This window comes from Diadema antillarum, unplaced genomic scaffold (genome assembly GCF_040938485.1).
Source record: "Diadema antillarum isolate AM-2024a unplaced genomic scaffold, OU_Dant_1.0 scf00000091, whole genome shotgun sequence".
Classification (NCBI taxonomy): Eukaryota; Metazoa; Echinodermata; class Echinoidea; order Diadematoida; family Diadematidae; genus Diadema; species Diadema antillarum.
The window spans coordinates 2,115,164-2,127,864 of NW_027270980.1; the positions used below are offsets into that span (position 1 = coordinate 2,115,164).

General features: G+C 39.6%; 1 protein-coding gene across 1 annotated transcript; it reads right to left on the reverse strand.

The window, feature by feature from the left end:
* Nucleotides 1-442: 442 nt before the first annotated feature.
* LOC139718192 (cysteine-rich PDZ-binding protein-like) lies at nt 443-9,264 on the reverse strand. The gene is made up of 4 exons (XM_071629671.1): nt 9,144-9,264; nt 3,434-3,499; nt 1,722-1,877; nt 443-577 (listed from the first exon to the last, which is right to left on the reverse strand). Exons 1-4 carry the CDS (start codon nt 9,157-9,159, stop codon nt 513-515), a joined length of 303 nt encoding a protein of 100 aa, XP_071485772.1. The 5' UTR covers nt 9,160-9,264; the 3' UTR covers nt 443-512.
* Nucleotides 9,265-12,701: the final 3,437 nt, after the last annotated feature.

The window sequence follows — 12,701 nt, forward strand, 5'->3', positions numbered from 1 at the left end:
TTCACTTTCACCTGAATGCAGAGCAAAGCGGTGTGTGCATACGCATGCACAGTACACCAGGCTTCTTTACATTCCATACACATGTACATGTTACATTCTCCGATACTCGCTGATTGGACGGCTACTACGCTGCGTCCTCGATCCGGACCAGGCGCTATATTGGCTCAGAACCATTCTCGATTTCAGGGGGACGGGGGGCTATTCGATGTTGAGCTTGCGCAGAAGCCAATTAGCACAAAACACTCTCAAACCAGTGGCCGCGTTGTGCTTGTTGAAAGCTCGCTAATGAACGTCAAAATCTACATGACACGTTCATCACACATATCTGTCCACTGACAAGACCTGGCGGCATCAAGTCTGCAGGTGTGAGAGGCAAAATTCAAGCGCGGTCCCATTTTGCACACAGCTCCTAATGACTGTCTCCTTTTGCAGGACAGATATTCTCTCTACACCAGCAATGATGATCCATTGCTCACATATATAGCAGTTCATCTCTGCACCCACTGCAACTGTTACACTGATGTCTGCTTGTAGTTCTTTGTGTCTATGATCCTCTTTCCACACATTGCACATATTCCTGCAGTGGAGATAAAAGTCACATATTACGAGTTGTAGTCTTTACCTATCATGTGTCTTAATAGCAAGCTTATTCATGGGACTAAAGTTGGGTTCATAGTTGTAAACTTATTAAATTTTAGTGACAAAAATAAGAGTAGGATACATGAAAGTTTGAATTTCAATGACATCAAGGATAAACAGTGTGTAATGGAAGCACTGGAAATTACATTTTTGTCTTTCTGATAGTGTGTAAACTGAAGCAAAATACTGAAGCTTCCAAAGACTACTTTTTAAAAGTCAATTTCACAGATATGAATGAGATAGACATTCAGTGAGTTCTTCCAATTAGAAGAGTATCCTAATATTTACATTAATGTTACCTTCGATATATGCAATTTTTAATATTTGTAACAGCCCTCGGGTGACAAGACCCTGTATCTCAATTGGCATACAGTATATCTAAAAACCTCTTAACTCAGTTTTAAATATCACATATACTGATCCGAGTTTTTAAAGGCACATAGACCCGGGTGTTTAGTCGAATGCGTACGCGGGCAGACGGCGCAAGTTTCTTACAGAGACCTATGCTATCAACTCCTCTTCAGCGCTTAAGCTTTGACCCATTTCCACAAGGCCAAAAAACTCCGATCCACTGTAGTCAGTGGTCCAATCACAGTTCGGCTCATAATTCGGCTCATGATGACAGCTTTAGCAAACTTCTTCTATGATGTCATACTAAGAAGCATGCACCCTGGCATCACTACAGACTGCATGATGCGCAGAAGACAACAAAGGCAACGTTACCTAGTAACACCTACGCGATTTACTCTTGATGACAGCTCAACTTCAGCAATCTTCGTATCAATGCCTACATGATCGGCACTACACATGTATCATCCAACAGCGCCCCCGCTACTGCTGGGTCTATGCATCTTTAAACATTACAACCATTAATGTAATCCACAATAATGTTTCTACATAATTTGAAGTCAAGATTGATGTTACTTTGCCAAAATGTTGTGAAAATGAGTGTTTTTGCTCACCTAAAAATTTATGATTTATGAGATATGATTGTCATCCCACGGATGACAAAGTGAATCTTACACCCAATTTAGAACTGTTGTCTCCCATCTGTGATATGCCATTATGTCAACCACACTTACCAACTTTGTAGGCACAGGCTTGGCAGTAGTGTGATCCAACTTGGTGCACGGACTGCTTGCAGATTCGACACTTCTTGAACTCCTTCGTGTATGGATTCATTCGAGCCTTCTTGGCAGTCAGGAGCTTGTTTTCACCAACTCTTCTTCCGCCACCCTCTACAAAGCAAAGTACAAAATTAATCATTACATTCTCTACCCTTTTCTCCACTGGGATATACCCATTTTACATTGCATCAAATAAAGTGCTACAATAGCACAACTTTCCTATCTCACTACTGACTGCAGGCATATCTATGGCTAACTCACACCATTAGGCAAGAAACCCCATGTTTCAGCTACACACTTATGTCTAACAATGTATCAGATTTAGTTATGTCACACATAAAAAAGAAAGAAAAGAAAGGATTAGGTTATCAGGCCATCTCCCACATAAGTTTGTATGCTGTAGAATACCTGCCTAAATCCAAACAGTGAAAAAGAAAAGTGTTTCAATATATTTCATACCACATCTTTCTTTTTTTTAATATTCACCTTCAAGTATTCAGAATTACATTATGAGTATTAAATACATGTAATTACCTAAATGTAACCAGCACATGGATGCTCTGGCTCGCAATGTGAATGGATTAAAAGGGGAAATATCACGAGCAATATCAGAAAAACAAGCCCTCAACCTGTTGAGGATGAGTCCTGAGTAAACTTGGGCAGGGAAATGTGCGTTGTAGCAGAGTCAGTCCGTCCTCAACGGGTCATAGAAAGGCCTAATGAAATACTCAAAATATAAGTAAATCATACAGTATCATGCCATATAGTGAGACAATAAGACTTTGCATAATAGGATCGTAAGACAAGTTTGCGAGAGAAAAAAACAATAACAGAGAACCACAGTAATGGAATGAGAAATAAGTATTACTCCTTTTCACAGGAAGGTTTTTGATTTCCCCCCTTGGAGACGATACACAGGGAATTTGTGTTATGGGTGGCAATATATTCCCAAGTTGTCAATTTCGCGAATTTCAGGTGACTCACAAAATCGACAGAAAAAAAAGGAACAATATCGTAATATATTACATGTTTATTACTGAAGGGCATTAGATAAATGAATGTTAGATTTCATATCTTACATGGTTGTGAGGAATACATTCTTAACGATGACATGCTTATTGAATATCTGGTGTCGAATGTCAATGTGAAATATACTGTAAAAGTGGAAATTTTCGCAGTGTTGAAATTTTCGAGCATTTCGCGCAACCCAAAACTAGCATGAAAATAAAAGCATGCGAATATCTTTGCTTGCCATATGTTCCAGTAGTTGTCTTGATTCCGTGGCATTAAAAACACATAAAACTCTTCTTACCCCGCCGAGCGCAAAAAATTAGTCGCGCGAAAATATCCACTTTTGCAGTACTGGGATATTCAATAATTACACACACATGTATATTCCTTTTGGGTTAGTAACCTCCACTCTCCACTTTTTCTGATGAATTCCTTGCCAAATGTTTCAGAAGATGAAGTACCAGTACTTTCCACACAATATCAACCAGGCAAATCCTGGCCAATTACTCATTCCAGCCAGCTATTACCATTAGGTGACCATCACAAACACACATGCAGGAATGAAGAAATGCCGAATGGATGAAGAATCCACATCAAGTGTTTATTAAGATTTTCAGGTGTAAGAAGATGTGTCTACTGGTATTTTCGATACAAACCTGTCGTATTTCTTGCGCCTCGTTTCCATGGGTCTGGTGTGATCACCTTACCAAGCTTCTTCTCACCTGTATAAAAAAAGCAAGGAAAACAAAAACAAAAACATATCAATGAAAGTACCCAAGCACCTTTGTTGATAATCGTGTACTTCGATATCATTTGATTTGAATTGAACTGTACTGTTCTAATGTGGCTGCTCAAGCAATGGCTGTTTGTATGCAAGAAAAAAATGCGACAAGCGCCTTTAAGTCGCCTCCAGAAGACTAGACAATGGGGATGAAGTGTATTGCTAAGGGGTGCATCCAGTTGCAATCACTGCAGCCAGGGGGCTTGCACCAGGGAAGTCATGACTGATTGTCGTCCATGGTTTCTTATCCACCAAGCTATGAAGTACAACAGCTCTACGAGTGTACCTTGAGAAGCAGTCTCAACACCAAGTCTGATCATTCGTATCATAATATTTGTATTGTAGAGTACATTGTACTGAGCAACAAAGACAAATGTTGGAGCCAAAATCATGGCTTTGGTCCAGCTAAAATTTGGATATCTGCCTTGAAATGACATCGCATTAAAGCATGTGGAGGGGGAAAAATGGTGAAGGGAAAACATCTCGTCAGCAATGCTATTCTTATTCCAGTTTTTAAGTTCCTTGAAAATATTTGGAGGAATTTTGAAAATATGATCAGCAAACCAGTATTCATCGTGCCTGTTCATGTCAAAGGTCCAAGAAGTTCTTGGGTATATAGACCAGCTAATGTTTTAAAATTACATTCATACAAACATCAAATGTACTCCACACCTTTTTGCTCACAATAACATTGTTTACCATAGAGTAAAGGTGGAACACTGAACACTGAACACAACATCCTCAAACATGACCTTGACACTCTCTCAGATTAGTCTGAATTGTGGCTGATGTATGTTGACATCAAAAAGTGTGCTGTCTTTCAATAACCAAGAAGAGGAAGCCTAGAATTCACACATACCATCTTGTTGGAAAATGCATACCTGAGGTACCCAGAGTTGAATAGTACAGATATCTTGGGTTGTATTGACAATAACAAAGGACTTGCACTGTCAACAAGTCCAGCACAAAGCTGTCACACCTTGAGCCTCCTCAGAGGAACTCTGAGTCTAATCATGTGTTCCAAGGCAAGGGAGTAAAAGTAATAGAGATTTTCATATGATCAGGCTCTTGTAAGAGCCTGATACAGAAACAGAGCGACAGCTGAAGTAAGACGAGCAAGGGCAGCTTTTGAAAATAAAATTGCTGAGGAAAAGAGAATGCAAAGAGTTTCTGGAGATATGTCAAAAGTAAATAAAAACCAAACACAGGTATCCCCGAACTGATGACTCAGGATGGCACATGGGCCAAAACAGATCAAGAGAAAGTCAATGTGCTTAATACTTTTTGGGTGAAGGTTTTCACAATTGAGGATCTCACATCACTGCCGACTTTGACTAAAACTTCCAATGTTGACCTAACAGAGATGGAATTCAGTGCTAGAGGCATAGACGAATTGCTTTGCAAGCTAGACATCGGCAAGTCACCAGGTCCGAATGGATGGAATCCACTCCAGAGTGCTGAGAGAAGTCCATGAGGAGGTCTGCATACCACTTTAAATCATCTTCACCAAGTTGATGAAAGACGGCACTGTGCCGGAATCTTGGAAGCAAGCTACAGTGGTACCACTCTTCAAAAAGGGGAAGAAAAGCGATCCTGCCAATTATGGGCCTGTGAGCTTGACTTCAGTAACATCTAAGATCATGGAAAAATTGGTGAGGAAAGAAATGGAGAAACATAGCCTACAATTTTGTACGTGAGCATAATCTAGTGACCAATGACCAACATGGCTTCTGTAGAGGAAGATCCTGTGCAACACAACTCCTCGAGGTTTTAGATGAGTGGACTCGATGGATTGATAATGACCACAGTGTAGACTGTCTATACTTGGATTTTCAGAAAGCCTTTGACAGTGTTCCACACCAGCGACTCCTCCACAAACTAGAAGCATATGGTGTAGGTGGCTACCTTCTGAAATGAATTACAGCATACCTCACTGGAAGATCTCAGAGAGTTAGAGTAAATGGGGAACTATCTACGTCACATCCAGTTATAAGTGGTATCCCCTAAGGAAGCATGTTAGGTCCATTACTCTTCATCTGTTTCATAAATGATCTACCAGAGGTGGCCAAATCTCGAGAGAAATTGTTCGCTGATGACACCAAATTATACAGGATTGTCGATAACCAAGATGATGCAGATGTGCTGCAAGATGATGTTAATGCTGTAACAAAGTGGGCAAGCACATGTCAACTCAAGTTCAACAAGACCAAATGTAAAGTTGTGCACTATGGTAGAAGTAACCCATGTCATCAATATACCATGTCAGGAGAGGATGGTGAGGAGGAGATCACTCAGGACATCTCCAAAAAAGATCTTGGAGTCATATGTGATAGATTACTCACATTCAGTGCACAAACAGCCGAGCTTGCCAAAAGAGCTAATGTCAAACTTGGAATCATCAAGAGATCTTTCTCGGCGCTGAATGAGAAGGGATGGCTCAAGTTGTACAAAGCACTAATAAGACTGACATTTGAGTATTGCAATATGGTGTGGTCTCCTATTTTCAAAAAGGATGAAGACCAACTTGAGAAAGTACAACAGAGGGCAACAAGATTGCTCCCCCACCTTCGTCATCTGGAATACACAGAGCGTCTGAAAATCCTCAAGCTACCCACCCTTGCATTCAGAAGGCAACGAGCCGAGCTCATTCATATATAAAGATCATAAAGGGAATAGATCATCTTGACAGTACTCAATTCTTTTGACATGGTTGAATGCAGCAACACCAGAGGCCACAGCTTGAAACTGAAGAAACCAAGAATTAGGCTGCGGCTGAGACAAAATGCCTTTGCTGTAAGAAGCATAAATAACTGGAATGCTCTACCAGAAGCAGCAGTCTCAGCCACCAGCGAAAACCAATTCAAGTCGGCACTAGAGAGACATTGGGAAAGCCACCCACTGAAGTACAACCCATATCAGAGACAAACAGTGACGAGGGGCACATACAAAACTAGAAATGTCGCTACAGCGACTGGTTATACCCCTGCCAAACAACATTTCATAAGCTTTGGTCAAAACAACATTTCATAAGCTTTGGTCAAAAAACTGAGGAAGTAGTTAAATCCGCAAGATCTTTCCTTGATCTTCTGCCATTAATATGCCGTTACCATGGCAACGTACTTTCGGGTACTGTCGAAAAATGCGTCTTGCACATCTACAACCAAAGGCACACATCTGTACCAAGTTTCATGGAAATTGGGCAAAAACTGAGGAAGTAGTTTGCAACACAAAATTTTCCATCATTTTGGCTCATAATATGTGAGCTGTCACCATGGCAACATACTTTTTGTCACTGTCAAGAAATGTGTCATGCTGACCTATATCCTAAGACAAACATTCAATATGAATTCCATGAGAATTGGAAGAACACTGATGAAGCAGTTTTGCCATGAAGCATTTTGCCCTATATTTTACCAATAACATGCCGTTACCATGGCAACGCACTTTTTGCCACTGCGGAACATATTCAGATGAACATCTGTACCTAATTTCATAAAAATTGATCAAAAACTGTGGGAGGAGTTCGCGACGCAAGATTTGTACCCATTTTTGCCCATAATATGCCGTTACCATGGCAACGTACTTTTGGGTACTGTCAAAAAATACGTCTTGCACATCTACAACCCAAGGCACACATCTGTGCCAAGTTTTATGGGAATCGGTTGAAAATTGAGGAAGTAGTTCGCGACGCAAGATTTGCAACGGACCGACCGCCCGACCGTCCGCTGATTCCTATACCCCCTTCAAACTTCGTTTGGCGTGGGTATAAAAAGCAGATGCTTTACGTCTCGACACCCTAGTAAACCCAAGTAAGTAAGACAACAGATGAAATATGGAGCAGAAGCATGGAACCCCCACACCGCCACATCTGTGTTAAAGATCTTGAAAAGGTCAAAAACTGTTCCTTGCTCTGTCTATCAACTCGAAGACAGGAGTACATCATCCATGTATTGTAACTTACATTGTATTGCCAAAGTGAAATGGGACCCATTCCACATTGGCATGGCACAATGACTCTTTCCCAGTCTTTCCACTGGCAAGCATGCTCTACAAAATCTACCATACTAATCTTGTGGACATTTCAATCCAGTCATCTGTCATTCCAGGTTCAGTAGAAACCTAGCCAGACCAGCCAGGAGCAGCATGCTTTTTACTTGCTCCTACATTCATTGTAGCTCCGCGCTCCTCACTTTTTACTGTGATTTTATGTTAGGGAATAATTTTCCTTCTCAAAATTGAATAGCAATTTTAGTCGATGGACATTCATTTTGACAAAATGGTGTACAAATCTATGTAATGAAGTTGTGAATGCTGTGCAAATGATAGTAAGTAATATAGGATTCGTACCTTAAATGCACAGCAAATCGCAATACAGAGTACTGTAGTACTAAGGCCTAATTTAGTATGGGGTGTGGGTAGTGTAGTAGTAGAGTAGTGCTACCACAGCACAGCCACAGAGCACAGCACAGCCACGGGTCCAGGAAAATAATCTATTTTTCTCTGTCAGCTAATGATCATAAGCCGATCATACATGGACTCGGAGGTGCAACAGGGATTAATTCTTCCCAGTACGTTCAAGACTCACCGTGGATCTAAACTAGACCCTCTAATTTAAAGGACAAGTTCACCTTCATATAGGCCCTATAAGGATTGAGAGAATGCAGCAATATTAGCAGAACACATTGGTGGAAGTTTGAGGAAAATCGGACAACCCGTTAAAAAGTTATGAATTTTTGAAGTTTCTGCTCAGTCACGGCTGGATGAAAAGACTACTATAGCTTGTGATGTCACATGAGTACAATGATATAAAGAAAGAATAAAGAAAATTCAACATATTTCCATTTTTCTCGCATAACAAAAGAAAACTCGACTTCTCTCTTTCAGAAGGCAGGGGGAATAACATTACCCTTAACATACGTCAGTAGCAAGTCGAAGAACTGTGCACTTTATTCAAAAAGTAAAGTTTTGTGAAATTCTCTTTTTATTTTCCTTATGTTATAGTTGTAGCATGTGACATCATACACTGTACATTTGAATAGTAGTCTTCTCTTCCAGCAGTGGCTGCGCAGATACTTAAAATATTCATAACTTTTGAACGGATTGTCCAATTTTCCTCAAACTTTCGCTGATGTGTTCTACTAGTAATATTGCTGCATTCTCTCGATCATTATGTTATGTACATGAAGGTGGACTTGTCCTTTAACAAACGCCAAGATACCAAGTCACCACAGCTACAGTCGTCAGCCGTTTTGCAATCTAGCCCGACCAGAGGCTGTGACTTGTTAAAGTATAGTAGTCTAGTACGCTGTGGACTAACCCCGTCGCGGGGCGCTGTAACACAGTACGTATTTGTCCGTATGGGGTCGCTGCTGCGGTTAGCTGTGGACGTACCTACGTACAGCGAATGGGCTGTGTATAGTTAGCAGTTATCGTGAGTTTGTGCAATAAACAGTCCCACGCCTAAAAAATCGCGTCTCGTCATTACATTCAACCGGAACCTGTGTGGGCCCTGCCTGCTACTATTCAGTTACAAATGTGACGTTGTTGCTACGAAAATAAGGACAAATAAGAAAGGCAATACTTACATTTTTCACAAACCATGATGAGAGATGGTGTCAAGTTTGAAGGGAAATTAACGCTCTACTACACCGTAGAAGGGATCAATCAGTACACAGCAAAAAGTAGATCTAGAAGAGGGTGCATATAATGTCGTGAGTCAACGCAAGATCAACTCGTGCGATCGTCACCGAAAAGCCGTGCATGTTGTAGGATGCAAGCGGAGAGGGCGCTCGACTGAAAACCACCAAGGATGTGTGACAATTGTCACACACTGATGAGGATCTGAAACACAGAACTTCCCACACACTCACATACTTTTAAAAACATGGCGCCGGCGGTGTTTCCTCCACTCTTCAAGAGATGCAGACTCCCATGGACTTAGTATAAGTTCATTCGCGTTAACTGGCATTCTTTTACTTGCACTTACTTAGATATTTACCGTACTATTATCTGTGCTTTGTCTACACACATGGCACTCCCTGCAACTGCCTTGTCTTACCAGTCAAACCACCACTGACTCCTGAATGAGCTGCTCAAGGGATTCTTTATACTCTGACAAGTCTTTAGTTTTAATAGGCCTATAATCATATCTACCTAACTTAAAGCAGACAAACAAAACATTTAATTTTCGGACTAATGAACCATCTGAATAACGAACCTTCGGAATAACGCCACAGGTGCTCAGATTTACAATTTTTCTGGATTAACGAACATTCGGAGTAACGAATATCAATCACCCGATCATTCCAATTCATTACTTATATATACTAGTTGATTGTAATTTCTAAACATTCAATGGGTCTCAGTTCACTTTGAGGCAAATAATCAATACTAAATATTGTAATTGCTTTGTAAAGAAATATGTTCAAAATGTATAGATTTGTTTTGGAAACGTTTCATGACGATCTATCGCACATCATTGAAAAACTTTGTGTCGGTGTTTAAAGTTTTAATCTGATTACAATTTCTCATGGGAGTGATGAATATCGGTGTCATCTGCAAAAAAAAAAAGTATAAATTTTGAAATTCTGGATGAATCTATCACAGCATTGATATACACGATGAACAACAAAGGGCCCAAGATTGATCCCAGTATGAGGAACTGTGTCACTATGGTATCCGTGGTTAAGGTCTTGGATTGGTTCAGGGCTTCCTTGCCGACTGCAAACAATACATTTCGTTATCCGTATTATAGTCACAACTACTGTATAGCAAACAATCTGTCAACTATGGTGTTCCTCGCTGCAGCAGTTTACTGGGACCTCTTGTTGTTAACGTAAAAAAAAAATGATATTAAAAAATTCTGATATGTTATCTCTTTAACGTTTGCTGATGACTCAAACATATTTCTTTTGCATTCAGATCCCCACATTTTGGTGGATAAATTCTGAACTTAAAAACATTGCTTTGTTGGATAAGGTTAAACAAATCGTCTTTATTTTTTTTCAAACCAAGTGCAATGTTATTTAAAACTTTGAGTAATCTCCATAGTATTGATAGATGACATAGTTATAGATAAAGTTTTTTAGGTTTGCTAATCGATCATAAACTTTCGTGGAAGCCACATATTGATAGTGTTTGTCATAATATACATCTCGTAACATTGGTGATTGTGTATCTTGTTTTCCCACCCCATCTTCTTAATGTTATATTCAGCTTTACTCCTATACCCTTACAGGGATATCATAGCTTGAGGGAACACTCATTCAACTTAACTCGATTCAGTTTCAAGTTCATTCAACCTTTTTTTTCTTTCTTTTTTTTGAGACCATGACCACATCACGTCTCCAGAAAAAAAAAACCCTTCGTATGATTTGGAACGTACCTTGCGTCCTTGGGGTTCTTACACCAATGATGTTTTCTACTATTATCCACTTGCCCAATTTATGAACAATCTCAGCAATAATTCATTACCTCGCATTTTCACTAGCATGTTTGCTAGAAACCACTCTTTTCGAAATCCAACTCGTCACTTTATAATGAATTATGTTTGCCCTTAAAACTAATAGGACTATTTACACACGATCTACATTACATTAAATGTTTTTGCTATAATAGACCCAAATTTTGGAATAGTCTCTGTGATAACTTAAAAGCGGCCTCAATCATTCGAAGAAAGATTTTTTTTTCTAAGTTAACGTTTTATATCTATATTGACATTATGAAATCGTCAGATTTTTCCGGTTCCTTTATAGTTATATTGCAAAAGGACCGAAAAATCAAACTTTATTTCCTTTTGAAAGCAAGCAATTATTGCTCAGCGGCTCCGACCATCCATTAATCCCTGTCTTATACTAGAATAGTCCTCATGATATACTTTTATTATCTTCACATCATGTAATTTTTTTCTCTCTCTTAACGCCTCTCCCTGTCTCTCCCCCCCCCCTCTCTCTCTCTCCCTAATTCCCTTCTCTATTATGACAGTGTAGGGATTTGTCTATACTGGGTGTTTGTTTTATAGGTCATAGCTATAGTTTCCATGTCTTAGCTTGTTTCGTAATTCCTTGGTTTTTTTAATCAATGTGTAACAGATACATGGTATATATGAAGAGTTTGTTTGCAAAAACCGATAAGTCCATTTTTGAAGATTTTGAAGTACGGTCTCTGTCATAAAGTACAAAATAATACCTTTTAAATGATATATTGGTCACTGCATATAAAGGTAATTTTTTTTAAGTTATTGTCAAAAGAAGCCAATTTTTTTTATTATTCTCTTTGTTTTTCTTGACCTTTAATCGCAAATATCTCCATTTGGCAAATATGGACTTATCGGGTTTTGCGAACAAACTCTTCATATGTTCATATATAAATCATTATTATGATAAATGTCGTATATATTATTGTTACGTGTACGATAGGGGAAAGCACCCGACAAACATGGCTGTTTAGCAGTCCTCCCCATTTCCAGCATCTCTGTATCATAATTATACACTTAAATATTTCGCAAACCTATGTATAAATTTCGTTAATCGTATACATTGTTATGTAATTTATGCATTCAACTTAATAAGTTTTACTTAATCATTGGGTTATCTAAAACGACAGACAGGGGCCGCGAAATGTGTTTTGTTTCTCTAAGTGTGTGTGCTTGTGTGTTACATAGGGGGTGGATGGTTGGGAGGGGTTAGGGGTAATTGGTGTTACCACGTATTAACTATATTCTTTCTTGGGTATGTATGTGGTGCACCGTTAAGCATTCTACCACCCCAAGTTCTGCCACGGGAGCCTTGAAAGGGTCAAGGGTAATGCTCGTTGATGGGTCAAGGGTGAATGGTACTTTATACCCAAAAACAAAAACAAAAACAAAAACATATTCAGGGATAATCTCTGGACGGAACCCTCCGAAAGACGCGCATGCATGGTTTTGTTGTGATTTGTTTCCTCCTTTTTCTCTTTCTTTTTTGACGAGAAAATTACGAGTGTGTGTGTGTGTGGGGGGGGGGGGGGGCTGCATTCCTCCCTCCCCCGGTTGCATGGCAACTGCCAGAGATGCCTCTTGTCACGAATCCTCTGCCGGGCCTGAAAATAAAGACTGTGTGTATATGTGCATGGATATATACTAAAATACTCAGAAAAACTTCCGA